The sequence below is a fragment of the Rhea americana genome, unplaced genomic scaffold, assembly GCF_003343005.1.
Source record: "Rhea americana isolate MKP2758 unplaced genomic scaffold, rheAme1 scaffold_103, whole genome shotgun sequence".
NCBI lineage: Eukaryota > Metazoa > Chordata > Aves > Rheiformes > Rheidae > Rhea > Rhea americana.
This window is the reverse complement of record NW_028185073.1, coordinates 1,984,569-2,012,499: the sequence shown is the minus strand read 5'-3', so window position 1 is coordinate 2,012,499 and position 27,931 is coordinate 1,984,569. Positions and strand designations below refer to the sequence as shown.

Here is a 27,931-nt window from a genome sequence, read left to right as displayed (position 1 = left end):
TGCCAGGTATGATTAGGAATATAATAACAATATCATTGATCTTTCTGGAGCTGGAAACAATGAAGTGCCATTCTCCAGGACTTTAACTCACTTTATATTCTCATTTGAAGGTACTTCTGGAAGTTCCACAGTTATCATGCCATCTAAGTTGGTCTTTCCAATGAAGACTGGCTTGGTACGCAGTACATCTGGTGCAGTCTTCGCTGTCACTCTGTGCTGAAGACCTCCAGCACTGTTCCCTCTGTTTGTCAGCACAAATGAATATGATGTCTCTGGCTTCAAATTCGTGATCAGCTTTTGAGTAGCACGTCCATCAACCTCCACCACCATTTTCCCATCATCGTAAAGGATCTAATTTAATACACAAATCCAAGGTGTCTTTAGTCACTGAGGGAAGGCAACTGACAGTGCCACACTGAATTCATGAAGGAACCTAACTATAAATTTAAAATGAAAGACATCGGATATTTTAGGTTGTAAAATAATACTAAATTCACTCCTACAACACTTCCTTTTGTTGTTTTTAAGGGGAAAAGAAGTACCACATCTAAACAATAAAATTCAGTTCAACTTACTCACATTCAGTATCTTCGATTGAATCCACTACTTATTATCAAGGCCTTTTTGAGGCCTTCACATGAAAAGACACTTACTTGTCCTTAGAGGTAACTTGAACTTTTCATTCACACTGCATAGTCAGAATGGTTTCAGTAGCATTTAGTTCATAAAATACTGTTCTTTGCTGGTCTTTTCATGAGATGAGAAAAGTGATGGGGAAGGATGCAAAAGAAACAATAGGCTAGACTGCAAATTACATTAAGTCTCTTTATCTGGCTCCTATAGTTAGTGGTATAAAAGAGTTATAAACCACAAATGTGTAAATTTGAGGAGATGAAAAGAAAATGGTAGTCAGTTACAGCCACTACAGAGAGGAGGGGGAAAAATATATACACACATTTTTTTTTCCTTATTTAGTCTCAAATATAATAGCAAAGAACTGCAAGTGAGCAAGAAGTTCACATCATGGGTGATAACTACTATGAGATGGTTTGAAATGTTGCCATAATCGTGCAAAGTTCGTCTTGCCAATGAATTAAGTGCTTGGGTCAATAATACTGATTAGTTTGCATTTTTAAATACAGCACAAGCAAAAAARAATCCAGATATTCAGTAAGCTACTTAACCAGATGATATGTAATTCTATATTTGATGTCTTGAAACTGGAAAGCAACTTACTTTGAAAGGCAAGGCTGAATTGTAATTTTCTGGAATTTCCCAAGACAGCAAAACTGAAGTCTTCATTACTGCTTTAACATGAAAATTTTTTGCAAACACTGCTGGAAAAAAAGAAACAATGTATATAAACAGCATCTTGGAGCTTAGAACTTGACGTATTTCCACTGCTACCTGGGATTATTAGCTTTCCATTTAGGCCAAAAAACAAAACATAAATTCAATTCTCCTACCTGTTTGTTCGTATCATTTAAATATCACATTCTAACAAACCTCTCATCTAGTGCCAAATCATGTGTACATTTTCCTTACCTGAAAAAATTGTGAAGCCAGAACTTGCTTGGCATAGGGACAACTGAATTCTAACGCATCCAAAACATATTAAGATTTACATACTTTACCTTTTGTTTTTGTTGAACCTATTTTTATGAATGGGCCAGTCAGTTTTATTTACAGCTTCAAAAATACTGATATCCAAAGACCGAAATTCCTTTAAAGGTCAACGCCATAAGCAGACAAATCCTACCTTGATCCACAGGTAGTGTCCTGAACTGGACACTTGGACTATATGGACCAGGCCCTTTGCTTGTATGGGCACGTACTTTTACATCATATGTGGTATCTGGTTTTAAGCCAGAAAGTGTCATAGTGGTATCAGCAGGAACAACGGGGAGCTCAACTGGCTGGTAAGCAACATTGATATCTCTGTACAGGATGGTGTATTTGGTGATAATGCCATTTCTCTCTGCCAAGACTGGCATCTGCCAAGTTAATTGAACTGATGTAGAAGTAGAGCTTTCCGAGTGAAGGTTTTGGGGAAATCCACTGGGTACCTCTTCAGGAACAGAGATTTCTTTAACCATCTCCTCCCCAAAGCCCACTTTATTTCTAGCCGAAAGCCTGAAGACATAAGAAGCTCCCTTGTGAATGTCTGTGGCTGTGAAGTGATCTTCCTTCTCTGAGAACTCCATGGTTGTCAACGTATCCACGTCCTTGCGACCAAACTTCAGGCGATAACCCTGCAGCGGGCCAAAGGTATCGACAGGAGGATGCCACTGAACAAGAGCCGTGTTCATCTGAGTGTGGCTAATCACAAGCCGAGGTTTGCCTGGAACTGTAGCACAATGTTATTTAAAATATGATAAATGCAAATGAAATTGTACCTGTAATTCTTGAACTTTGTCTTAACAGGAATATGGATGAATCTTCTCTTCCCTCACTCTTTGTTCCACAAATTGCTGTCTTGTGGAGGAAACTGATGTCTGACTTCTTGCACTTCTGAGTTATATAGCATTCAAAATTTGAACAGTGAAGCCATCTATTTGTTGTATGCTTCCCTTACCATAATTCCATAATTCAGAGGCATAGGACTTATGAGAGAAAGTCAAGGACTAAAAATTAAAACAGACATCTTATGAATGGATCTGTTTCACTTACAAATCCTGGTCAAAAAAGAATATTGTCATAAGTATTCATTAACTTAATCCAAGGCACATTTCTGCCATCTTGTAAACTGAAAAAATAATAATTATAATAATGATGGAGAACTTACAGGTTTCTAAATTTGTCTAGTTTAAGTCTTGTCATCAAAAGTTAAGATATGGTAGAAAGATAGTCAGGTCAACCTTGTCCTCACCAATCATGGAATTATACACCATGGAATATTATCATGTCCCTCTAAGCACATGTATCACCTCCAGCATTGTCCACAGCTTCAACTTGGAGCAGCAATACTGTTCTGAATAAAATCTTTTGATTATCCCTGCTCATCCCAGCTTTAGTTTCCAGAACGGCTGCTGGTGCATGTAAATTGTGTTTCTTCTGGGGGAGCCTAAAATGTACCCCATTCTCTAACCAGATAAACTCAAATTGTTATTTGGAATCTAAGAGTCAAAACCAACAGTTGATGTTTAAGGGTCAAATCATATGTGTAGTGAGGACATTCAGTTAGAGGATTAAATTAAACTAGACTGAAGTCCCATCATGCACCTTGCATGGTGTACATCTGAGGGTCTCAGTATCAGTTTCTTTCATCTCTGTATTCCTATTGCAACAAACTACTTGATAATGAAACATATCCATAATAGTACTTAGAAATTTGGTCTTCACCAATGCTCGATAGATCAAGAAACTAGCGTACTTTTAGGAGCAGTAGTGTCATGGTAACAGTCTTCCATGAAGACTAATTAGCTCCATGCACATTCAGAGCTTTCCCCCACAAAACCTAATTGCTGCACTGTAAGTTTAGGTTCCTATATTTAGAGACTTCAGAGAGTTTTATTACTTATATTTCTTAGGCACCCAACAAATTAGTTTCTTGTCTGAACATCAGACTACCATTTGAAAATGAATTAGGAAGATGGAGAGAGGAATGTCAAGGCTCGAGGAAAATGCTGCAGTTAATAAATTCTTTCCTCGTTATGTTTTCACAAGTCCAGACATTGCTTCTAATTATAAACAATTTTTAGTTTAGTTTTTATATAAATTTTCTAAATACTCTTCATTTTGTATGTTCCAATCTGGTGCAAATATGTTCCCAAGAATTCTTTTTCCTACAGCTCCTGGAGTGCAAAGGATATTTCTCTGACTAGTTCTGACTTTTCCCAAGTGATGACTCTTTATGGAACAAGAAAAAAAAAAGGCAATTGTGAAGGCCTTTTGCAGGTCATATTTTTCTCTGTATTATAACTATTACTAAAGCCAATGGAGCATATGAAAGAGAGGAGTCCACAGAAATAGAATAATAACTCCTTCAGAGTTTTAGAGGAGAGACTGCTGGAAGGTGTCACTAAATTAAGTAATATGATAAATTGTTTTTATTCTTGTGGCAGTCATAGTTTGAACTATTTTTTAATCTTGGTGGTACCTACAAATAAACTAAGAAATTACTACTTGCTCATGATCAGAGCAGGGGAACTAAAAAGGCTCGTTTAGCCAATTTTTAAAAAGTGATAAAAAAGTACTTATGTTGTCCAATGGTAAAGAACAATGTTCACTCTTTTTCATATGGAGTCTATGTGATTTTATGATGTGCATGAATTTTCTTTTTGTCAAGATAGCAATTGTTGACAGGGAACGAAAATATTTCTCTCTCACTTTTATATTACTGGATGGCTTTTAGATAACATTTTCATTTTTAAGTACTAGCCTTTTAAGACAAAGCGCAGAATTCTGTGAAATCCTGCACATAGCTGCATCATAGAATAGTTATATCTAGAAATTTATTTGGAAAGTAGTACCTAAATTTGCCAAGAACCAAATACAATGAATATGCTTATGAAAAATATATTCTCTGATCTTCTAATAAAATCCATCCTCATAATTGTCTAGCAAGATCTCCCTCAACTGGTCCTTTGCAGGAGTCATTGCAGCTACCAGTTGTAATGGCATGACATTGTTAGCAGAAGTTCATGCAAATTGCCTTTTCCAAATAATTTTCCAAATAATTTGTTTCCATCAGGTGATATACAGTATATCAGCAGTCTTCATGGAAATTTTCTCCTCTTAGTCACAAAAAAATCAGGTAGAAACATTGATTTTTTTTATTTAAGAACTATAGCTGAGCATGGATGAAGCTTAGTTTGAAGTACCGATTTCAAGAGTGCTGTCCAGCACAGAGAACAAATTTCAAATAATGCACAAGCAGCTGTGTTGTAAAATTCAACTACTGAGACACAGAAGCTGAAGGTCTGATAGAATTCTTAACTAAAATTATATGATACTGGTGACAAGTAAGTCTCAATTGCTATTTGTCCTGTTAATCACATATAATTTATATTGTCCTCACCCTAATTATCAGAAATTTAAGAGATTTTAAAAACTTGAGTTAGAAATGTTCACGCAATTCTTAAAATGAGGAAGTGAAGGTGAATACAAAATGGAAAAAATATTTTGAAATTAAAATATTAGCCACATTGTGACTTCACTAATAACTATAGTTGCCACAAACTAGGCTCACTTACATTTAGTGATTTTTTCCATTTAATAATATAAGTGATGATTTTATACCAGTAACCAGGCACAGCAGAACAGTAATTTATCCTTTATTTAACTGCTTTTAAGTCATTACTTATGAATAGTAAACAGAAAAAAAGATCTTTATTCTCCTTTGTATCTGATATGAATATAATCATACTAATTCTAACACTTCACCTTATTTAAACCTCAGAAAATTAGTCAGATTCCTCCCTTGCTTTATTTTAATATTTAAATAGATTCTTATTAGAATAGAATCCTTTATCCTTTCTATTTCAAATCAGAGAAAAGCTGGCTGAGACCTACAAGCCCATGGTGCTTTGTTTTGGGAAGAGTACTAATGTACCATTCTGTCATCTGTCCACTCTATTCTTACGGAAAGTCAGTGAGCTGAGAAGTCTCGATACTGTCTTTATTGCCTCCTTTATCAAACCCCTGTATGAGAATCTTCCTTACAAAAAGAGCTCGACCAAAGTTTGCTGTAACTGCAAGGCAGAGAGATCTTCATACACATATCCATGTACGAAGGAGCAAAATCATAACTTCGTTGTTCTGGAGAACAGGGACACATGGTATTTGGCCACCAGATGAAGCGAGCAGCAAGAAACATATAACACATACTACGTTTATAGGCAAGTCTGGGCTTCTCAATTGCTCTTCCATCACTTGGGTTTTACACAGGATGAGATTATTAGATTTTCTAAAGGAGAAGCACTAGCGACTCTAGAATAGTGACCCATAAAGGGTGAATAAAGTCTAGCTAGATGAACGTAAGTTTTGAAAGTAGGTTTGCATAGCCTATAATATTATCTAGAAAATAATGAAATCGCGATCATTACAATTTCGTTTATTTACACTGGGAACTGAATTTTAAAAATAATGAAGGATCAATTGCTGCTTTTCCTAAATCTAGTTCAAATACAAGCAAGAAATATATATTTCATTTTTTTCTGAACCTCAAGATTCTGCGAATGAGGACAGGTTGGAAGGAAACTTTCAATATCTGTTAATAATGATTAGAAGGTAGTAAAACATCTGAAACACAACATGTCATAAATCTAGTCACCAAGATTGAGACTTTCCCAAGGAAGCTGAGAAAACTGGATGTAAATGTTTCTGAAATTATTAGATGTGCTTCACATTAAGTGTTTGCTTTGAAAAATGCATCAAGGTGCATAAACACAACTATGTATGTCTTTTGGACTTTCTGCATCTATGTAAAAATAAATTACTATTATGACAGCTTGTAATGGTGCTACAAAAGTTTCCGTGCAATGGTATATTCTCAAAGGCTGCATTATAAAACCAAGGAAATGAACAGTTGCAGAGGAACTAAGGCTATGGAGGCATCACCTGTTTAAGCCGTGCCACTGCAAGACATTCTAACTTAAAATACCCTGTTCCTCATCTAAAGATAATTCAGTTCATGCTACCAAAAAGGCAAATGAATCAGCTGATTGGTCATGCAACCAGACACTCCCAGCTACACTCTCACGTGATCAAATGCTGACTGAATACAGTTGCCATGTGGCATTCTGCTCCAGATGGTGTCTCAAATTGCCTCTGTGTTGTTGGGTTCACAGGCAGGACTTTCATTTCTTGTTTTCTAATCCTCTGTTTAATCATCGTATCTCCTTTGAGGTAAGCTGCAACTGACACATAGATGTTCTTTCCATGTTCTACTTTACATTGCTTCTCCCATGCAGATCAGAAAAGCCCTTCATAAGTTTTTTTAGATATGTTTCTTAGCTCTGAATTTTGTTTTTTTTCAATCTAAGATGACACTAAGCAGAATGGAAGAGCTACGAGAAAGTATATTGTTAAATAGGACTTTTGGCCACTTCTTGAATGGAAAAAGGGACAAATGCAATTTGCTTTTGTGTGCTTAAGTGAAGGGCCAAATGACACCAAACTCTGTGTCCTACAGACACTTTCTATGGTACAGAAGACTTTCAACATGCAGGAGTACAAAGCTAATATGGCAAGTCTAAGGATTCATTTGAAGATGAAAGGCATATGAGTATTACCTGCACCAGTAGTAGACACGAGTTTGGGCTTGCTGCGGGCTCCATCACCTTTTGTTGTATAGGCTGTCACAGTGAGGGAGTATGTCGTTTCAGGCTGCAGCCCAGAAATTATCATTTCCTAAGATGAAATAAAAAAGTAACATTGTATTAAAAATGTATTGTTTGCTAAGAGAGTACAGAATGTTTCAGTCAATCCCTGTGTGTCGCATATGGTGCACACACTTCTGTGCTACGGGTAGTGATAGCAAGTATTTGAGAGCACCAACAAACTCTTCTGTGTGAAACGTTTCATAATGCAAGATGTTTCACTTACTTAAGAAATAAAAGACAGCACATTTCTAAATAACACGCCTCAGGTAATTTAAGGCACAAGGCCAAAGGCTTAGTGACGTGAACAACGAATAAACCTTTCTGAAATACATCGCCTAGGGAATCTTACTGATATTGTGAAATGAATGTATGTGCAAAAATGAGAAACTCAGTTTGATTTAGTCATTCACTGGACATCCTTGATTTAAGTGTGAAATCCCTAGGAATAAGAAAGTGTTTCAGCTGCATCCCATTTCATAAGATATTATGGTTCAGCCAAACAAGAAATCCTCTTTACTTTGCAAAACTGTAATTGCAACCTGTGTAACATCCAGTCTCCCCTTTCCTGAACATCTAGTGTTTTAAATGGCTTCTATATTACTAGTAGGAATATAAAGATATAAAAGATATATGAAGATTTCAGAGTATTTTAGAAACAACTCTCTTTTTTAAGGGCTCAAAGAACCAACCCAAACAGCATTAACAATCTGGTCAGAGAATAAATCTGAAGGACCCTCAAGAAAACCACAGCATCTACACAAGTAATTTCTCAGCTTATGGCAATGGGAGCAGGACCAAACAGAAAGTGCTTAACCAAAGTGAATCCTTGTATGTGTGAGCGCGCACCCACCCACCCACCTGCCCACATGATACTCAAGGGCCAGCCACCTTAAATAAGTTATATTTATGTCATGCTTTAAGGCAAGCCAGAAAAAGTTAAATCTTGATACCTCAACTTGGCACATAAGCATTGCCTCRATATATTTTCTTCATGGAGGAATATAAAAAGGACAGTATCGGGAAGTAACTGACTGGCCCAAATTTTCTCACTTCAGCTTCTAGTCTGTAACCACACCTTTTTATTTTCATATGGCTGAACGTATTTACACTAAATTTCAGTGCTGCCAGGGAAATAGTGTATTTATGTGTCAAAAATAAATAGAAAACGTGCAATCATACACTTCAAATGAAACAACCATAAAAGTTAATATAAAAATTACGGGTCAGACTATYCAGAGTAAATGGATTTTTTAAGACAGTGGGTATGAGCTCACTACAGATGGCAACGTATTTTCAGTCTCTTATTAGCAATATAGAAATTACAAGGTAATGACCAGGAGTAGGCAAAATGCCTCTAACAAAATAGAAACATATATATATATACATATAAAAAAACTCCTGAGAATCTGTCTCAGAATTGAATTGAACCTAAAGAGCAAAATCAGCAAGATATATTTTTGATCATCTGGAAGGAAATTGCACCTGAGGTTAACAGAATAAAACAATAAAAAGGCAAAACAAATTATACTGTCCTTTGAAACAGCACTATGCATGTTAGCCTCATCTAAARCAAACAGTACTTTATAGTGTAACAAAGATATGATGACATGTAGTGCTGTCTTTTAGAAATGTGATTTGGATATAGCAAACTCAWATTACTTAGACATAATCACTGCAGGGCATTTGGCTTTTCTGATCCTGCTGGTAAGTATACAAAATAGATTTATCAAATTACCAAAAAAAGAAAAAGTTCAACTGAATTTGACTTTCAGCTGCACAAAAAGCAGCTAGCCTTACAATAATTTCAGAAAAAMCTGTGGGCATTGCTAGGTATTCTAAACCACACTTCTTATTTTTCTAGCACCTTCTTTTAAAGAGGAACATCTTTGCTTTGTGAGGCAAAGTTAGTAACAGCCACCACAACAGAAGAAAACACAAACCATTTCTGTACATTTCAACATCATGCTGAACCAGAGTACAAAACAAGCAACACCCTCCCACACATCCCTCCTGGGGAGGGGGAAAAAGTGCCATACAGGAAAAAAAAAAATAACTGATAATGTTAGTACATGCATCTGTGCAAAAGACAAAAAAAATTAAAAAATGAAAGATGGTTACAAGCAAACAGGCAAAAAAGAAAACAAAAAAAACTTTTTGGCTGGCCAGTCAATAATTACTCACATGTTCAGTAGTATCATCATATTCCCACTGATTGAGAGTAAAGAATGTTGGAAAGAAAAACAAAAGAAATAAGGAAAGATTTGTAGCCTTCTCGAGGCAATCATTTCTTCTTAGTAGTAATTTGAAAATCTCATTAATGAAATCAGGCCAGACACTCTCAATTCCATTTCTGCTCCCCACCAAAGCACAAAAGCAGCAACTTTGAAGGTGAGAATAGTACATATTCCTGGGCAATGAATCTTCTTGTACCATGCAGTAATATTTTATGATAGACTGCATTGGTAAAAGCCACCGAGACAGAATCAAGTGCTAATTGGTTTATTTAATCATGTTACTAGGCCATATGCATTTCAATTTCAACCTTAGTTTTCTCAAATTAATCCAATGCCTTATTTGAATTAACAGCAAGATGGCATGTATGTATTTGTAAATCCTAACCACACTAATCAAGGTCTATCTCCAGCAAGGTATCTATACCGCACCCCGGTCCTGAACACATGGGCCGTGAAAGTGAGTGAGGCAAGGAGGAGTACTGGGACGAGAGCAGAGACAACTCTTCTAAAATGAAGCAAAGGCAAACAGGCAATTTGAAGCCAAAATGGCAGATTTGTGCTCCAAAATCCCATCTAGTCCCTGCATTTATTTTTTCATGTCCTTCTGCTTCCCTGTCCTTTTTTTCCTGCTTTCTCTCAGCTGTTTAAGGCATAAGAACCCCTTAAACACAGTCTCTAAAGTAGACTGATAGGCAGACAAAGTTAAAAAAACAATAAAATAACAAGGCTTTCCAGAAACTGAAACAGCATTTTGAGAATAGGCTTGCAAAATGAAGTGTGTAGGAGATTTGCTCATAAAAGATGTATCTGCACAGATGAAAGTTAGAGCTAAGAGTGGGAGAAAAAAGGGCAAAAAAACCCATTGTATACTCACATAAAATGCTTAAAATGTTAAAATTTAACTATTTAGTTCATTCTAAGATTATCATTTATAATGATCTCCAGTCATTCCCATATACATTAAGAACTAGCTGTGAGAGGTTTGTACCTGACAATAGTTTCAACATAGGTTCAATTCTCCAGCACCAGGAACTCAGAGCATCTCCAGTCTGACAGAGCACTAGTATATCCCAATCAGTAAGACCCAATTTTAAGAGGCTTTTTAAACTTGATGTGATCAGGCTCGTGCTTTCATCACGTCTATTTATTTATTTAAATGGATCAGAAATTTTGCATCAGAAGCAACCCTAAACCTATTTATGCCAATCTTCTCATTTACACAGTTACAGATTTGAAAAGTGAAAAGTGTAAATATGTCAGTGACTTCTGAATTTGCACTAAAAAATCATTTCCTCTGAAATGTGTGGATATGTTCATACATATGAGACGGATACACACTAATGATAGAAACACTGTAATAAGTGGGTATATAGGCCTCTAATCTGACTGTAGGTTCTCTACAGAAGCAAAGAAATATCATGTGTTTGGATTGGATGATGCACATTTTACTGCATTGTTTGTGACCTGACTCAGATGCTCCTGGTGCTTTCCATTTCAGAGAACAGATATAGGGTGAAATATTTAGGTTAAAGGGAGTTAGCAGAAAACACAGCCTTGCATTTAGTTGGGGTTTTCCTGATATGTGCCTATACAGGGAAAGTCACCTAGATTTGGACAAAGAACCAGAAAGCACAACATTCTGGAAAAAAATTATTAAAATAAATACAAAATTTTATATCTGGTAGGCTGAAGTATGGAAATAAAAAGACAGTTCAATTTAGCTCTCACAAATGAAATATTTCCAGCATGACCCTTGAAAGAATACAAAATGATCCTGTTACCTGCGCATCAGCCAGCATGATATCCTTCAGCATGGGTTGACCTTTGGGTTCTCCATTTTCCATCCTGACATAGTGGACCTGGTATCCTCGGATCTGACCATGCTGCTTATTGGGTACAGGTGAACGCCATGACACTTTAACAGCAGTAGAGTTGACAGCCTCTACCTCGACTTTGCGAGGAGGACCACTAGGAACTGGAACAACATCATTGGATAAAACAGAATTACAGGCACCTGTCCCACCCATGCAGAGTCTTTTCTTTTTCTTTCTTTCTTTCTTTCTTTTTTTTTTTTTTTTTAAGGGCAGACTCACTAAGTTTTCTTTGAAGAATATAAATTGTTCAACAAATGAAAATGCTCAACCAATCTGCTCTACCTTTCAGTGAAAGATCAAAAACCATGACTGATGCAAAAAATGGAAGAAAAAAGAGTATTAGAGAAATAGAAAAACATGTAAAAATGTACAAAAGCCAAGGAAGATGCTTTGAGAGTCAAAGCATTAAAGTACAAAGAGATTTTATAATCACTGAAATAATAATAACAAAAACACAAAATATTTCCCCAAAAAAGTTTCCCTTGTTTTTGTTTGCTATTTCTTGGTTTGGGCTTTTTTCAGTAGTATAAAAAGGAGGCTGACAATAAGGTGGTCTTCTGTCACTTTCACGCACGGAAGAAAAGAAAATATGTGAAGCATCAGTTTTCCAAGATTAAAAACAAAATTCAATAAAAACCCCAAAACCAAAATAAAAAAAAAACACAGCACAGAACAAGAAGTTAAAAAAATACGTGGAGAAAAGTTCATAGACATAATTGCTAAAAATAACAACTGTTAAATCAAGAAAAATGCAGAAAGATTTTCCCCTGAGAATTATTTTTATGTAGTAGTAGGAGAAAGAGGGATGTGTATGGGCTCAAAAGAGCAGTAGATTCACTTCATTCACAAAATGGTATTTTCTGTTAAAAAGTAAAAATACTAAATATAAAAACGATGTGCAAAGGACAAGCCTTTGATTAAAACACTCAAATGGTGATAATAATAGTGATTTGGGAAAAAAAGAGGAGCAGAAAAAAATACTGTTAGCTTATACAAAACACAGCAGATCGATAGAGGTGCAACTGATGTAGTGGAGGCAACATACCATCTTCATCTGTCCGAATCAATACTGCTAAGCTCTCTGGGCCAGGTCCAACATCAGTGTGGGCAGTCACAGATATCCGGTACTCAGTCCATTTTTCCAGCTGTTCCAAAAGGTATTGGGTACTGTCCGAGGAAATTCCCAAAATTTCATGGGGCTTGACATCTTCTCCATCAATCCCAATGTACTTGATGGAGTATTCAGTGATAATGCCGTTCTGCTTTTCCACTGGTGGAGGTTTCCAACTTACCAAAATGCTAGTGGAGCTGGGGCTTGTGCAACTAATGTCTTGAGGAGGAGCTGATGGCTCTAATTTCAGTAGTGGGTTAAAGGAGGATTTGAGTGAAAGGATAGGAGTGATTGAAAAAAATGAACAAAAGAAAAAATAAAAATAAATAAAAGGCAACCAGATTAAAATAAAAACTAAACAAAAAAAGTACAAACTTAAAAAGCAAAATATCAGATAATCATATGCACCTTGGCTTATTAACATGAGGAAACTGAAAATGAGTAAATCAACTAAACAGTGAAAAAAGATGTAGGGGAAATATATGAAAATGAACCCTCAAAATAATATTACCTACCTGTAATTGAAATTCTTCTTGAAATTAAACAAAAACGTGATACTTATGACTACAGACCTACCCTGGTAATAACTGCAGTTAGTGCAAGTTATATTTTAAATGATAGGTGACATGTACTTATTTACAAATTTGGACATATCCCCTGCAAGTGGGCTAATACTCTTGGAGAATATTTATTTTCTTTTAACAGAGCTCTAAAAAACTTGCAATAACTGCTAGAAGTTACTTCAAAAATCACTAAATATTTTTGTAGTCCCCCGTTCACCAAAACAAATGTTTAATTTTTCAGTTTTCTTTTTATAACTGAGTCTGCCTGGAACAAGTCAACCACAAATAATGTTTAAATGGAAAGCATTTATTCAAACATTTATTGTAGCCAACATACTGGAAGCATGCAGTCAATATAYGATAAAGAAAATCTTAGCCAAAGATTTACCTACCAGGAAAAAGTGACAGGCTTGTTGATTCTGACTGTAACTTGTACTTACCCTAGATCAGCTGTCAGTTTTATATTTTTTAACTCCTCTTGGACACACCTTTGCTAGTAAAGAATTAAATCCTACCAGTAATTTAGGTAACTTCTACAGGGAAAAAAAAAAAAAAAAAAAAAAAAAAAAAGAATCTACCCCCAAATATTGTGTCAAGATTCATTTTACAAAGAGAGTCCACAACCAAAGCAGATCAGAAAAGTGAAAGATTCTGAATTTGTGCTTCATATCTTTTCACCAGTACCAATCTTCCAGAGCAAAAGTGCTCATCTTTGCTGATCTGTACTCAGAGGAGTCTGCCAGAGCATGTGTGGCAGAGTACGTATGCTACTCCACTGCTTTCAATGAGACAATTCAGGCACTGAAAGTTAGGTATGCATTTATGTGCTTAAATGCACATGGACTTAGCAATGTGTATGCTTTATTAGTATGTGTGACTATATGGTGCAACAACAAATAAAGGAGCTCTAGTTTAAATTCACTGGCAGAAGCAATGGATATTGACTCCTTTCCTATTTCTGCCCTCTATCTTATAGGGCAAATAATCCATTTTGGGTGCAAAATCTTTATGTCATTCTTTTGGGCTTTCTTTTTTCTCTTTTTTGAGATAAAAAATAATAATTTCTAGCACTTATTCTAGGCACATCAAACAAAATTAAAGGAACACAGAAGGTCTAGGACCCTGCTGCAACCTTTTGCATTTACACACGTATCTCTCAGTTCCCCACAGCTTTTCTACAGGGATCAATGGCATTCTACTCAGTATAGTATGCTGCTCTTCCAACGTGAAAACAGGAGGGAAGGTACCAGCATTTCAAGTGGCTAGAGAGGGTGGCTGGGGAGACAGAAAAAAATTATCTCATTTGGACTTTTTTTTAAGGTAATTTAGTAATCGAGAACTCAAAACAGGCTGGTTCCCTTCCACCATGAATCTGTGCAGGAAATAAAAATGTAAGTAAAATACCCTTAAGGATCTTGCACATGAAGAAATAAATCCTTGTAGCATCTTTCCCTGAAACCAAGATGAAAGGCCACAGAATAGTCTGGTGAATATTGCCAATGAACTGATGGAATTTTAGTAATGCTTAATCCACTGTGTTCTAGAAAATGCAAAATATTGCAGTTATGTAACTGAGGATGTTCACAGCCTACCACATGTAACCAGTTTTATTAACACTGTATATTCTGAAAACACTGTATGCTACCACTGTGTATTCTTAAAATACACAATTTCAAAACCCACTGCAAATATTTTCAACAAACACGGTCTGCCTATATGTCACTGAAATTAATTAGATTTTGCTACTGACTTCACCCAAACTAAGACTGACTCTGATCTTAAAAAGGCTTGACTGATTCCCAAATTTGTGTACTATCTGAAGACATACGGCTGAAAAAAGCATAACACATTCCTACATTCCAGAAAGGTAAAATGTCAATTTAATTATACACAACCTTGGCCCTTAAATATTTCTTTTATATGCACATTTTGAGCAATCTTCAACAAATATGTTATAAAAGAATGCATATTTTTAGTAGTTGAAATAATTCTCAGAGAAGATAAACACCTTTTTTCATTAAATTATTGATTCTAGATAGTTAAAGTCAAGACGGACATTGTCACTGTCTCTACAACTAGTCCTGTGCTATATAATAATGTCTTTTATGTTTATTTAGAATGACACAGAAAGGCTTGTGGAAGCCCATTAATTTTGTTTAAACTAAAACTCTAAAGCATTACTTCTCTAGTTATCTGAATTATTAATATATAACACTAATAAAGAATGATGAGGTAATCAGATCCTTCAGAGACTGCAAACTAAAAAATAGCATGTTAACTGAGAATCTGAATTTTTGTTTTAAATAATATCACTTTAAGAAAAGTTCATTTATTTTTAAACAAAATAAATTTAACATTTGTGTAGTGTAATGAAAACTGTTAAGAAAGCATAATTTATCAGGTAGGAGGAGTTCTTCAGGATGTCACCCTCGCTTACCTGATCATTTTAATTAAGTTTGAATTTAAATATTTTAAAATACATATTTGAATCCCTGACAAATGTTTGCAGGCAAATCTGATGAGTTTCATCATGTAGTGACATATGCTTATGTTCAATATAAGCATCTAGTCAAAACATAGTTTTTCTACTGATGTCAAAATGACCAAATATCATAACAAGCCCATGTAAAATAATTGCTAACTAAAATTCAGAAGCATTAGTCATTACACAGGAAAAATTTTGTGGAAATTTTTTGTACAATATGAAATAATCAAACTGATCCACCTACAAAATGCTCGTATTACAGGACTTTGCTGCAAGCTTAAACTAGTATTATAGGAAATCTGCACGTTGCGCAGGGGAAATTTTAAGGATAGAGGACAATTACTCATATACACCTAGTCTGTGATAAATTATTATGGCATAAAAATGAAAGATTATTATTACAGCATAGAATCGTATTCTTGGACACTAGCTTTCTTTATACTAAGTCCTTTCCTGATGATATGCAAGAGCCACTCATGTATTAAATTGACCACAGCATAAGCACCCTTTTGCTGTGTTAAGCACCCCGAGTGCTGTTTTGCATCATTCAGTCTTTTYCTCTATTGCTGTTCCTCTGGGTTTCTGAGAGGCATCTCTTTGACAAAGACAACAAATCAGAGTAAAGTTAGCAAGGAAAGACACCTACTTGACTGCATGGTTCTGGCTGAGATTTCTGCTGTGGAAGCACCCAGGCCTTGCGGAGAACGGGCAGCTAGGCGGAACAAGTACAGGCTGTTTGGCTTCAGCCCTTGCAGGCGGTAAGATGTAGTAGGCTCAGTGGAAACACGTTGCTAAAGGTTAAGCAGTAAGAGAACCAGATGTCTTGATTAATATTCCATGATTCTGAATTCTGTATGTCTGTCTATAGAAGAAATACTTGTACAYATTAAAGATAACCCGATTGACAAGAGTCTTAGATTTGAATTCAAGAAAATAACAGAATAATGATAATATCAAAAGATGAATACATTACTAACGACAAATATACACTACGAAACAATTTTTTAAAGTAGGCCGCTTAATAAGACCTACAGGCAGAAATATTGATTGAATCTTTGAGGATGTAATAGCTATGTACAAAGTATAAAAGGCTTTTCAGACACTAACACACGAACAAAGCTGTATTTATAGTTACCTCTTCGGGCAGTGAAATACAGGGTTTTATGATGTGAGTAATCTTGGATTTAAGGTTAGCCTATAGTTAAACTTCTGTTCAAAATCTTAAGAAGCAAATGTAAGACATTAACAGGGGCCTTTCTGTTTGGAGGTAAAATACAGATCTTCTCTCCCTACCGCCAAGCAGTACAGAATGTGCCTACGCATCTACAGTGCATGTGTGAAATTGCCATAAACCTAGGCTCTTTGAAACATTAGCATTAAGACAAGACTGCAGGAGAGCACTGACATTCTCCTGCTACCTTTTGGGACCACCAGTTTGCCTTTTTGGGGGGTCATCCAGCAATATCAGGCCTTTTTTTTTTAATCATTCTCCCAAGCATATCTATTTCCAAGCCTTCATGAAGGATCAGCCTTTGAGAGCCAAGACCATTACAACATCTGACACTGCACACAACTTCTACAGACGAGTTTTGCAAACAACAGCAACGTTTCCACCAGCTAGTGGCCATCAACAGTATTTTTTGACGTTTACATACTCAAAGTCTACTGTTAGACTGATTTCTCCATTTAACCAACCTTTTACTATCAAGGTATTCATACTAAAGATGGCAACTAAGAGATCAATTTCAAGCTATTGCAGCATTTGAAGTTTAACTCATTTAAGAATTTTAAGATAATTTAAAAGATGTACAACATCTACCTCCTCTCCATGTTCCCCATCTTTGTAAACTAGTTCATAGCTGGAAATAGTATCAGAACGTGGAGGTGTCCAAGAAAGTAATATGCTTGTTTCAGACTCAGGTTCTGCTTTGAAGTTCAACGGCTGACCAGGCACTAAAGAGAAAAAGGTGAACAGTGATGCTCATTGTTTATTTGTCTAGTTCAACACCTATTTTTCAAATCTCTTAAATTATCACTTGAATATTTCAGACAATACTAATTTTACTGAACTTACTGAATTTAAATAACACATTGTTTAACTGAACAATGAATTAAATTAATCTGGACTCTGAAAAAAATAATTTACACATTACAAATTACCAAAGATTTCAAATAAATCTTTCGAACTGTAAATAATGCACACACAACTGGAAAGCAACTGAACAAAAGTCTAGTGAAGAATATCAGAAAGTTCAACTGATGTGTGAAATGGCAAATGCATATCAATATATAGGCATATGCTTGAAATGAAAGTTTGAAATAAAATGGGATGGAATAATCAGAAAGGTGTTAAAATCACTACATGTTTTTCTAAATGCAGAAATGATTTGCTCAGTTCACAAGTAATTCAGGTACTAAACACATCCTGCTCTTCAAGAAGGCATTAAATATTGAATGTTTTTATATGCACTAAGTGCAGAAATATCTCTTCAGCAATGTTTTCATCAAGTGGCATGTTTCCATCTTTTTGCTGACAGATATTTTTATCAATATAGTTGTCTTTCTAGTAACAACCTTTTCTAATTCCAGTAACTGGAAATGAAAYTTCATCTCTGGCAGTCAAGGAAAATCTTTGTAGTTAAGCTTTGGGTAATGAGGTCACAGAGATTATCCAGACTAAACGTTACCCTCATTTACTTCTTCAAATCTACCGCAAATAATGAAGTTGGCTTGGAAATGACAGGAAAATATATCTTGCTATTGGAATGTATAGAATCATTTTGGCACCCAAGTTCCAAAACATTAGTTTCAGTTCACAATGCTGTTGATAATGTATGAAACAGTCTTCCACAGCTTCTGGCTTTTCAAGAACAAAATGCACTATGCCTAAATTTTTTCAGAAAGATAATGAAATATGATACTTAGTGCACACTGAGAACAGGTGTGCTAAGTAGGATGTGATAAAAATGATTGTTTCACAGTCACTTTTCAGAGCAGAATATTATTCTACCTAAGTACCCTTATTTTGTACACCAACAGATTTAAAAACACCAAGGAGCAGAAAGTAGAAATAATACGCTTTTGTAATTCTTGTCTTCCCCAGATTGTTATGTTCCATAGAGTGTCATTTTGAGTATTTCACTACTGTTGTGTAAGTTGACAGAGGTTTGATATCTAACATTTAAACATACAGATAACCTGTCAACAGGAGGTACATATTCCAAAAAAATTTTTTTTGGTTGGCTTCCTACCATTCACTTGTATTTTTCAGAAATAGGACAAAATAGAAAAGAAAAAATGTAGGAGAATGTTGCCTATTTCTGAAGTAATGAGTGAGGGAGAACAGGAGACCAAAGTCTCCTTCTTTGCAGAAGAAAAAGGAGTAATTGATTACTTTTCTGAAAGATAACCTAGTGTAATAAGAGATCACTTCATGGATTTCTGATCACAGTAAAAAGCACAGAGAGTAATTACAGTAAATATCAACATAATTAATTCTAATGGCAAGACATTTATTCTCATCCTTTTAAAATCAAATGGTTTTAAATTAGCAGCAAGAGACAAGGATAACTGGGTAATTCCTAACTTTGAAATAGGTTCTAAAATACCACTATGTCAAACTTTCACTCCACAAGTCCACAGCATACAGTTGTATAAACGGATTTATTAGTGAGCATTAGAACATTTTAGATGAGCTGTTTTACAACTCTCCTGAAAAACAAATTGAGGCTGGTAATAGCAGCAGATTTGCCTCAAATTGAACACAGTTCAACATAGACTTGGAGTTATACTGCAAGCCTGTCAAAACTTAACAATAAATTCTGGAGTACAGAGGGCTACTTGGAAGTCTTCTTTGTCAGAGGTGTTTTCAACTGCACTGGTGCATTGTGAAACTCAAGAAGGTACTTGGGGCTGTACAGGATTTTGCTTGCTTCACCTGATGATAATAGTATGGTAACACTGACTTGTGGAAAAAATACTTTGCTTCAATGAGTATGAAGGAGTAAGGAAGAACTTATTTCAGGAAAGAAGCTGAACAATAAAGTTGGCATTACAACATCACCTTTGCCTGGAATCTAGATATTGCCTGTAACATCTGCTGGTCCTTTGGGGGTTTTGTCAAAATAAGAACAGGAAAGTAAAAGTAAAAACTCCTGTCAATTATGTAAACTTCACAAAGGAAAAATAATCCCACTCACAAGTCTGTGATGCATCAGAAAGGGGTCTCATCGATTTGATAAAATCAGCACAAGTGTCTTATAAAAACAATTTTGAGTCGTAAGAGCTTCATCATGTGTCATAAAGCACTTACACTGACTTGCTTTCCTTCCTTATGTTCACAAAAGGTCAAACAGTAGTTTCGGTTATCTGTCTTATGTTCCACATCACTATCAGTGACTTGAGAAGGGACAGCAGGAATGCTCCTCAGATCAGAGGTCACACCAGACTGGGAGATAATCCACAGGGCAAAGCTGTATTTCCCTCATTGAGCCAGGCTAGAGATGGGGTGCCGTCTCTGTCCACGGAGGTTGCCCAGCCTGGTCTGCTTCCACAGCTGAGCATACTTTGGGCAGGGATAGACTGGAGACCTCCTGAGGTCCCGGCTAGCCTGAGTTGTTCTGTACAGATCGTAATGTACATGATCCATACATTATCTATAGGTATGTGAATTGTAGAAGAAAATCAGGCAGTTAATGACCAGTTAAGTGATGCATATGACCCTTGGTTCATAACTATTTGTTATAATAATAAACAAGATAAGCAGATGGAACCTACCAATCTCAGAAAGTTATTTCCTGCCTCTCTGTAAAATTGTGTTGCAAGACCCTTATCTTTAAAAATTTCCTCTCAAAAAAAGCTTTATGATCCTAGGTCTGCAATTCACTGTTATTTTATAAGAWGTCAAACCAACCATTAATTGGACTTTCCCAAATACTGTTTGCTGAAACTATATATTGCTGCAGATCCTAGTCTCCCCTGATATTCTTCAACCACAATTAGCTGAAAAAATGAGAGAGGAAAGAAGTAGTATGGAAATCCACATGGTTTCAAACAGATAGAGAAGATGAGGARGAGAGAAAACAAAACCACAAAGTCACAGAACAAAAGAACTGYATTGGTAATAAACTCATTAGCAAAGAGTCTAAGTTTTAATCCAAAGAACAAGTACGAGGTAAGAAAGGAACAATAACTTTTTATCTGTTTAGGAATTATGACTAAAATGTAACATTTCTTCAAGTTCAGAAAAAATCATCAGTGTCATATAGAAACTAAGTCAAGTGTAGGAGCTGACGAAAGATTCTTATCTTCCTCAGGGATAGAAAAAAATCTAGGGAAAATGGAAAATCCATGTAAGTGGGCCTTACACTCTTGTTGAAGCATTAAAAGTTGAATAAATCACATCTTACTTTATCACTACTTATCTTAGTGACATACACGGTCAGCTCAGAATGGAATGCTTTTGCATGAGCTATCTTTAGAGACAGTATTTCAGTACTATCTTTTTTTTGCTTTGAGATCAGTGTGCTCTGTAAACATATATTAAAACCCATAGCTTCACTGTGCAGCAAGTATCCTTTTTCTTATTTCATGCTTATAAACAAGACATAACTTAGGCAGTACACACAATGACTGAGGGACAGAACAGAGTCCAGAATTATTCTTTTCAAATTTATATGCCAAATTCTATACCTTTGCTCACCTAGCTGTTTGTGTTCATTGCTGCATAATCAGAAACAAATGCAGAAAGCTGTATGATTGCTGGACTTCATCATACATAAATGGCTCTATGTCCAACTCTGATCAGAATAAGACGATAAAATGGACCCTCAGAGCCATGTCTYTCTTGCTCTGAGAAGAACAAGGTTATGACAGAAAAGCTCTTGCAACTGAAAATTGAATGTACTACAAAACTTGTTTTTGCAAAAAGATATCACACTTTTGAAAAACCAGATTCTGATGGAATATAATGAAAAAACAATCTTGGGCAATTTATTAATTCAATTAATTTATTAAAGACTGTGTCAGCATTTTCTCATCTGAGTGATTAGAGAACATAATGAAGAGAGGAAAAATTATTCTTCAGAGAAGTTCAGTCATGTGACCCACTATTTCAACACTGCAGTAATGGAGTTATCTTGAATTTATTATGAGCTGCCCTCTTCCATACTCAAGTTCACGGTCAGAAATAATCTGTGCTACACATTTCCAACACTCATCAGTATATTTTGCAAACCGGAATTCAGTGTATCTATTAATTCAGTTCCTATAGGCAGGTACTTTTGAGTAAGTCACCTTNACTACTAACTCACTGGATCAGAAAAAAAGAGGAGTAGAATGAAAATGCCAACAAAGAAAAATAAAGCAAATAATCTACAAAATAAAAGGAAGAAGAAGGTAGACAAGACTGAGAAGATGTGAAAGCGAGCATGCAAAAAAGAGGAGTAGAGGAGGAAAAATCAAAGCTCTGGAAAAGGTGCTCTGTCTTGAAAAAACAAGTAAATATGATCCTTTACTGAAAACCGAAACACATTTAACTTAAACAGAGAGAAAAAACAGTGAGTTAATAAGTTTTCAATGTAAAAGTGATACTCAAAGAAGATGAAGCAATCTAGAAACTCAACAAGAAGATAATACAAAAAACCCATAACCAGACATTATTTTGTGTTCTAACCAGAAAGAAGAGAGAAAGTATATAAGCTAGGAAAATCATTGTGTGAGGCTCTCAACATCGTTCTCATCATTGTGGCATTTAAGTCAAATAAACACAGGAGTGGACCACTTAAGCAAAGTTAACTTTAACAAATTTTGTTTTGTTTTGAGAGTAGGGCACTATCAAAAACTGAAATACTTTTCTCTACATGATGGGARAAGTTCTTTAAGGGGAATTCTGTCACTTGAAAAACATCTGCTCAGCCTCATCTCCAAACTAGCTGTACACCAGACACACCAGTGCCAGCTGCATGCTCTGATCCCTTCCCGTCCAGGGCTCTGCCTTCATGAAACGCATGGCTATGAGATGAGCCTCACGGTGGTTTCAGATGTGAGGTTTCTCCAGCTGTGAGTTCACAGAAGATGTTGAAACACCAGGATAAGTAGGTAGCTCTGTACAACACAGCTTCTATTCTCTATTGCTATTCATTCTCTTCCTCTGAGTTTCTAATTTTCTTTTACAGTAAGAACTCCCAAATCACTGACTCATTTCCTTTAAGCTAAGGCTCTGTTGACATGTCCTGCAATATTTCTCCCTTTACATTCATCTAAGAGACAGTCAGACACTTGACCTTCCCATTACTGTCCTTTCTCATACTTTCAAAAGCTTAAGCTTTTATAACAATATAAAGTAAAATAATGTAACAATCCTCTGTTGTCAGTCCTCAACCAGTCCTCGGTTTAAAGTTAACAATGTGTTTTATACTATAAATTCTGTGCTTAAATATGTATATATTCACAGATATGCATGTATTTTCCAGAATTCTCTCTCTCTCTTGATAGAAAATATATAGATAGAACCTGGGGTATCTTTGAGTCTCCTTATTTCTGCCTAATCTGGTAAGGTCAGAATAACAACAGGATTCTCTAAATTACTACAGTAACTATATTCTCTTTGCACATTGCAATAAGAAATAATTAAAAAAAAAATCCCCAAATAGTTTAAAGTTTAAGGATTTTTCTGACATGCACAGGATAAAGTATGTTGTTTACAGAGTACATGTAGTGATCATACTGAGCAAAGAAAGGAAATGTGAAAAATACCTAAGAAATGTTCTGGGTTGCTAAATGAAGACAGACTAACAGAGCTTCTGTTTTCAGATGAAGTCAAGTAAAAGGGCAAGATTGTTACCGAAAAGCTTATACAGATGTGTCTTTATTCCAAAATCTGGTGTTTGTACATCAGTTCTCCTAAATAACACAGAGCACCGGACTCTGCCCTCAGCAGGATCGGTCCCTTTGGCACAGCGTGCAGAGTCAGGGCATTCTGAAGTGCAGCATGTGGAACTACGCTTTGCTTTTCCACGAGGCTCAGCTCTACAGCTGGTTTTGATGACCAAATCTCTTGAAATGTTGCCTTTTTATGGGAGAAAGCCACTGCTGAAAACAGCAGGGCAAAAGAACAGTGCTTTCCCTTAAAGTYGTTAGATAGAATACTTGAGATTAGATTTTGAACATAATTTTGTTTTTTTTTAACATTTGTTTTTCTGAAAAATGCTTCCTTCCCTTCCCCCCAAATTGAATGTTTCTAGTTTATACATCGAATTAGAAATCTAATTTTTTTTTTAAAACTAGTTTTTGGCTGAACTGCAAAGTGAGAAGATAACACAGACACAGTCATTTCAAAAGAACTACTTTGCTGTACTAAAAAAATGAGTTTTTCATGAATAACATGAAAAACTTTAAACAAAATTATTAATTTTTATAATCYCTTCCTCTCAAGATAATAATATGTATGTGAGAAACTAAGCTATCAGTGACTTTACATCACAGCTATCAATCAGATATACTGTATATTAAATATAGATATTGCATATTATTCTATATACATTCTATTATCTCAAAAGCAAACACTGGTATCCCAYATTTACTGTGATATCCTTACTTCTATTTAAATTTCACCAAAGGGAAAAAGAAAGACTATGAATCATAACCTAATCACCATCCCATTCCTATTCTTATTCTTTTATATAGCTTTATACTAAAACAGTTTCCAATTCTTTTCATGAAACATGCAATTTGCTATATTTATTTGGATGAATTTCAATCGCTGAGAGACAAACCAAAACAATCTTATCCAGATTCAGATTACAATAAATCTGGAGGATGACAGTATTTTATTCTGCAGTGTCCACTGAAGAGAAACTGCCAGATTGAAACACTTAGACACTTTAAAAAGATAGGAGAACTTCAATTTTTTGTTTATATTCAGCACTGGTTTTTAAATATACCCTGCACTGGACTGGAGGGTATCCTCTATCTTACATGACTTTAAAAGTTCATATTCTTTCAAGCAGTTAGTATCGGCACTTAAAAAAATGCCYTGTTTGCTACTTTTTATATTTTTTAAACATGATTTCAGGTAAACATCATTTATTATGTCAACCCTTTTATGAAGTTCAAAATCCTTGCACTGAGAATCCCTCTTGCATTGCTAACTTTATTGTAATTTCTTCAGGTTATAGCAGTAACCAGAAACAGAAGGGTATGTCTATCAGTGACTTCTGTAATTGTTTCAATAAACACAGCTTTTCTGAAGTGATGTGGACAAGACATGTATCTCGGGCCAGCCCAACTGAGCCTCACTTGGTAATCATTTTTAAATTTCTGCATCTTATTCTGCAGGAGCCACCAATAAACTCTTGCTAATCTGAGGTTTAAGGTTGTAAATTTAAGCACAAAGAGCTCACTAAACTGTGATCTTAGAAGCCTTTTGCACATGGATTCGGAAAGAAGAGAGTCAAACTGGTCTCTGATAAACGAYACAAAAGCCAAAATTAAAATACATTGCACCTATTTACATGTGCACATGTACTCATACACATCCAYGTATGTAAGCAGGCATCACCTCTGCACAAGGAGCTCTTGAAAAATTAACTCAGTAACTTCTCATTTGCGATACTACAAAGGGCAACACTCAGACCTTTGTGTAACATGACACTTACAAAAATTCCCAGATAACTGCTGAATTTCTATTATTGATAAAAGTCATGTTGTTGTCCACTTTGAATCAACTGATTTGCATGCAGAAGTAAAAAATGGATCCAGTATAACCACGCTCAGATATACTTTAGCAACATATCTAGTTTTTAAATTGAGAGACTCTATACTTCTACAACAGGAACATTCTAGTACTAGAAAATTCAGCTGACTACAAGTATCATTATATAACGTTGTTAGCTATCACTGACCTACAGTAATACCTCACACGCCCTTCTCTGAATCACGAGACAAAGGGAGCTTTTCATCTTTACTACTGCAATAAAACATCTCCTGAAGTTTAGCTCTACCAGAATTTCTGGCTTTTGATTTCATAAAAATTCTCTGCAATGTATTTCACTGCGCTTGCTAGTATTTTGCTAATAAAACTAATTCATGGACCTAGAAGTCCTGTACAGAAACAAAGCAGCCTACCTGCAAACATAAAACAAAGAAATGGTGACCTTGTCATCTATCCAGAATTGTTGTATGCTCTTGGTGGGGAAACTAGGATTTGATCTATAAATCAAAATTGTGCAGGATTCCTCGGCTCTATGCACACAAAATCTTTACATTTTCATGTTTTCTGAGTTTTCAGAACTTATTCAATTTTGTGGCTATGCATGCAGGACACAAATACTTATTTTCAAAACACTGTTCACTAGAATGAGGTAGCATAAGGAATCACCCCAAATGAAAACAAAAATATTGCAGAAAATCATTGATGAACCTGGTGATAAACTACTTGACAAAATGCTGGTGTGTAACAGCACTGCCTACAGCAGCCACAACATTTGGCCACCTCCAGGACGACAGTCTCCAAAATACTGTTGCTGCTGTTAAACTTCTTGAGACAAATTGAAAGATTGGAAAATTAAATGCGTGTGAGGAGAGATAAGGTCCTCTTGTCAATGAAAATCTGAGAAAAGGTAGTCTGTTAAAGCAGAGTGAATAAATTGTGGCTATCCTTGACAAGAATTATTTCCGAACAGTTGCAAACTCAAACAAAATATGTCTAATACGTCTGCATGTATTTAAATGTATTTTTTTTTCTCAAAACCTGTACACTGCTGGCTTACCTCCTGTTTGAGTGATGACTTGAATGTCACTAGAAAGTGGTCCATCCCCAACAGAAGTAAAGGCAAGAACCTTCACGGAGTATGTTTTCTGGGGTACTAGGTTCCCAATAGTGGTAATATGGCTGTCAGCCACATTATGCTTCGTCCAGCTGTTGACATGTTGGGTGGGGTCCATAGTATAATAAACTCGGTAACCTTGTATTTGTCCATTAGGTTCCTCAGGTTCTTCCCACTGTACCAAAATGGTGGTAGAGCTCAGCATACGGGCTTGCACGTTGCGTGGTGCACTTGAAGGTGCTTGCTCTGAGGTCCTGGTTGACACAGGCTCACTGGGAGGACCTCGCCCAATGTTATTGACAGCAACTACCCGAAATTCATACTCTGAATAAGGGCTTAGGCCAGCTACGCTATAGCGTGTTGTGGCCACTCCATCAATTTCTTTATATGGCTCCTCAGAGTTTTTGGGTTTGTGTTGGATTATGTAGTAGGAGACTGGCTCAGGGTTTCCAGAATCCCAAGTCAAGGTTATGCTAGTTGCTGTGCTTTCTGTCACCACAGGTGTTCCTGGAGGTTTGGGTAAGGCTAAAGACAAACACCAAAAAAAAAAAAAGACAATTAAGACTTAACACAAATTGTTATGTGATTAAAACAAAAAGATTAAAATGGAAAGAAAATGTTTCTTTATTTAGAATTTAAGTCTTTCACAGCAAGCTTTTGGCAGTTGTTATTTATTCCAGAAAACTATCAGAATAACTTCAAGTCCTACAATAAAATGTTTTGATATAAAGCCACGACACTGACTTTCACACAAGGTCTCTTAAGCATACACAGATCAATAACCTTATGAAGAGACAGTACATCATTACAGTGTGATTCTTAGATGTGTTTGGAACCCTAGTACTCACTCAGTGGGTATTCTACTTGGACCCCTACTAAACCAAAAAATCAAATCGGATTCTTGATGATGACAAATATACGTGAGAAAATTTTGTTCTTCATCTCCTTAAAATAAAGGCTGAAAGCTAAGCAATAATGTGAATAATTGACCACTACAATTAATTTATTTATTAGAACTATTGCAATCTGAATCTTTATTTTCTGTATATGTCAATGATGCTCAGAATGATTACTCTCTTGATTTAAGTGAGTTAGAAGCATATAGTCTCTTTCACCGAAATATATTTACTCAGAATATGGACAATGAATGAAAGATTGAACCAAATCCAATATATGTACTCAGGATATACCTTTGACAGTTATCTGTGCTATTGCTTCTATAACACCAAGAGTAGACATAGCAACACAAGTATAGTTTGCAGACTGCCTGACATCATTAAGCTCAAGGACGTTCCTTCCTATAGGCATATCATCCTCAGGAGTCAAATCTTCTGCTCCTAGCATCCATTTCACATATGGCATCGGTGACCCCACCGCGACACAGGTGATATTTACACTCCCGCCAGGCATGATCTCATGATTGGTAGGGGGTATAGAGAACCTCGGTGGGACCCGTCGAACTGGAACAAAGCACAAAAGGAGGTAATAACATATACAAAAAGAGAAACTGAGT

At 35.8% G+C, this 27,931-nt stretch overlaps 1 protein-coding gene across 5 annotated transcripts in view; it reads right to left on the bottom strand.

Annotated features, from left to right (window-relative positions):
• PTPRD (protein tyrosine phosphatase receptor type D) overlaps positions 1-27,931 on the bottom strand; it is a 276,887-nt gene that overhangs the window by 108,890 nt on the left and 140,066 nt on the right. For 2 of the 5 annotated variants that reach the window (XM_085307099.1, XM_085307065.1), the window contains exons 6-16: positions 27,609-27,878; positions 26,362-26,943; positions 17,412-17,545; positions 16,239-16,383; positions 12,479-12,784; positions 11,341-11,534; positions 9,507-9,533; positions 7,236-7,353; positions 1,760-2,347; positions 1,237-1,337; positions 92-351 (exon numbers count right to left, since the gene is read on the bottom strand). In XM_085307099.1, the coding sequence (XP_085163225.1) occupies positions 92-351; positions 1,237-1,337; positions 1,760-2,347; positions 7,236-7,353; positions 9,507-9,533; positions 11,341-11,534; positions 12,479-12,784; positions 16,239-16,383; positions 17,412-17,545; positions 26,362-26,943; positions 27,609-27,878 (2,725 nt within the window). The remainder of the gene's footprint in view (positions 1-91; positions 352-1,236; positions 1,338-1,759; positions 2,348-7,235; positions 7,354-9,506; positions 9,534-11,340; positions 11,535-12,478; positions 12,785-16,238; positions 16,384-17,411; positions 17,546-26,361; positions 26,944-27,608; positions 27,879-27,931) is intronic. The other 3 variants (XM_085307073.1, XM_085307081.1, XM_085307089.1) reach the window with 3 other exon arrangements.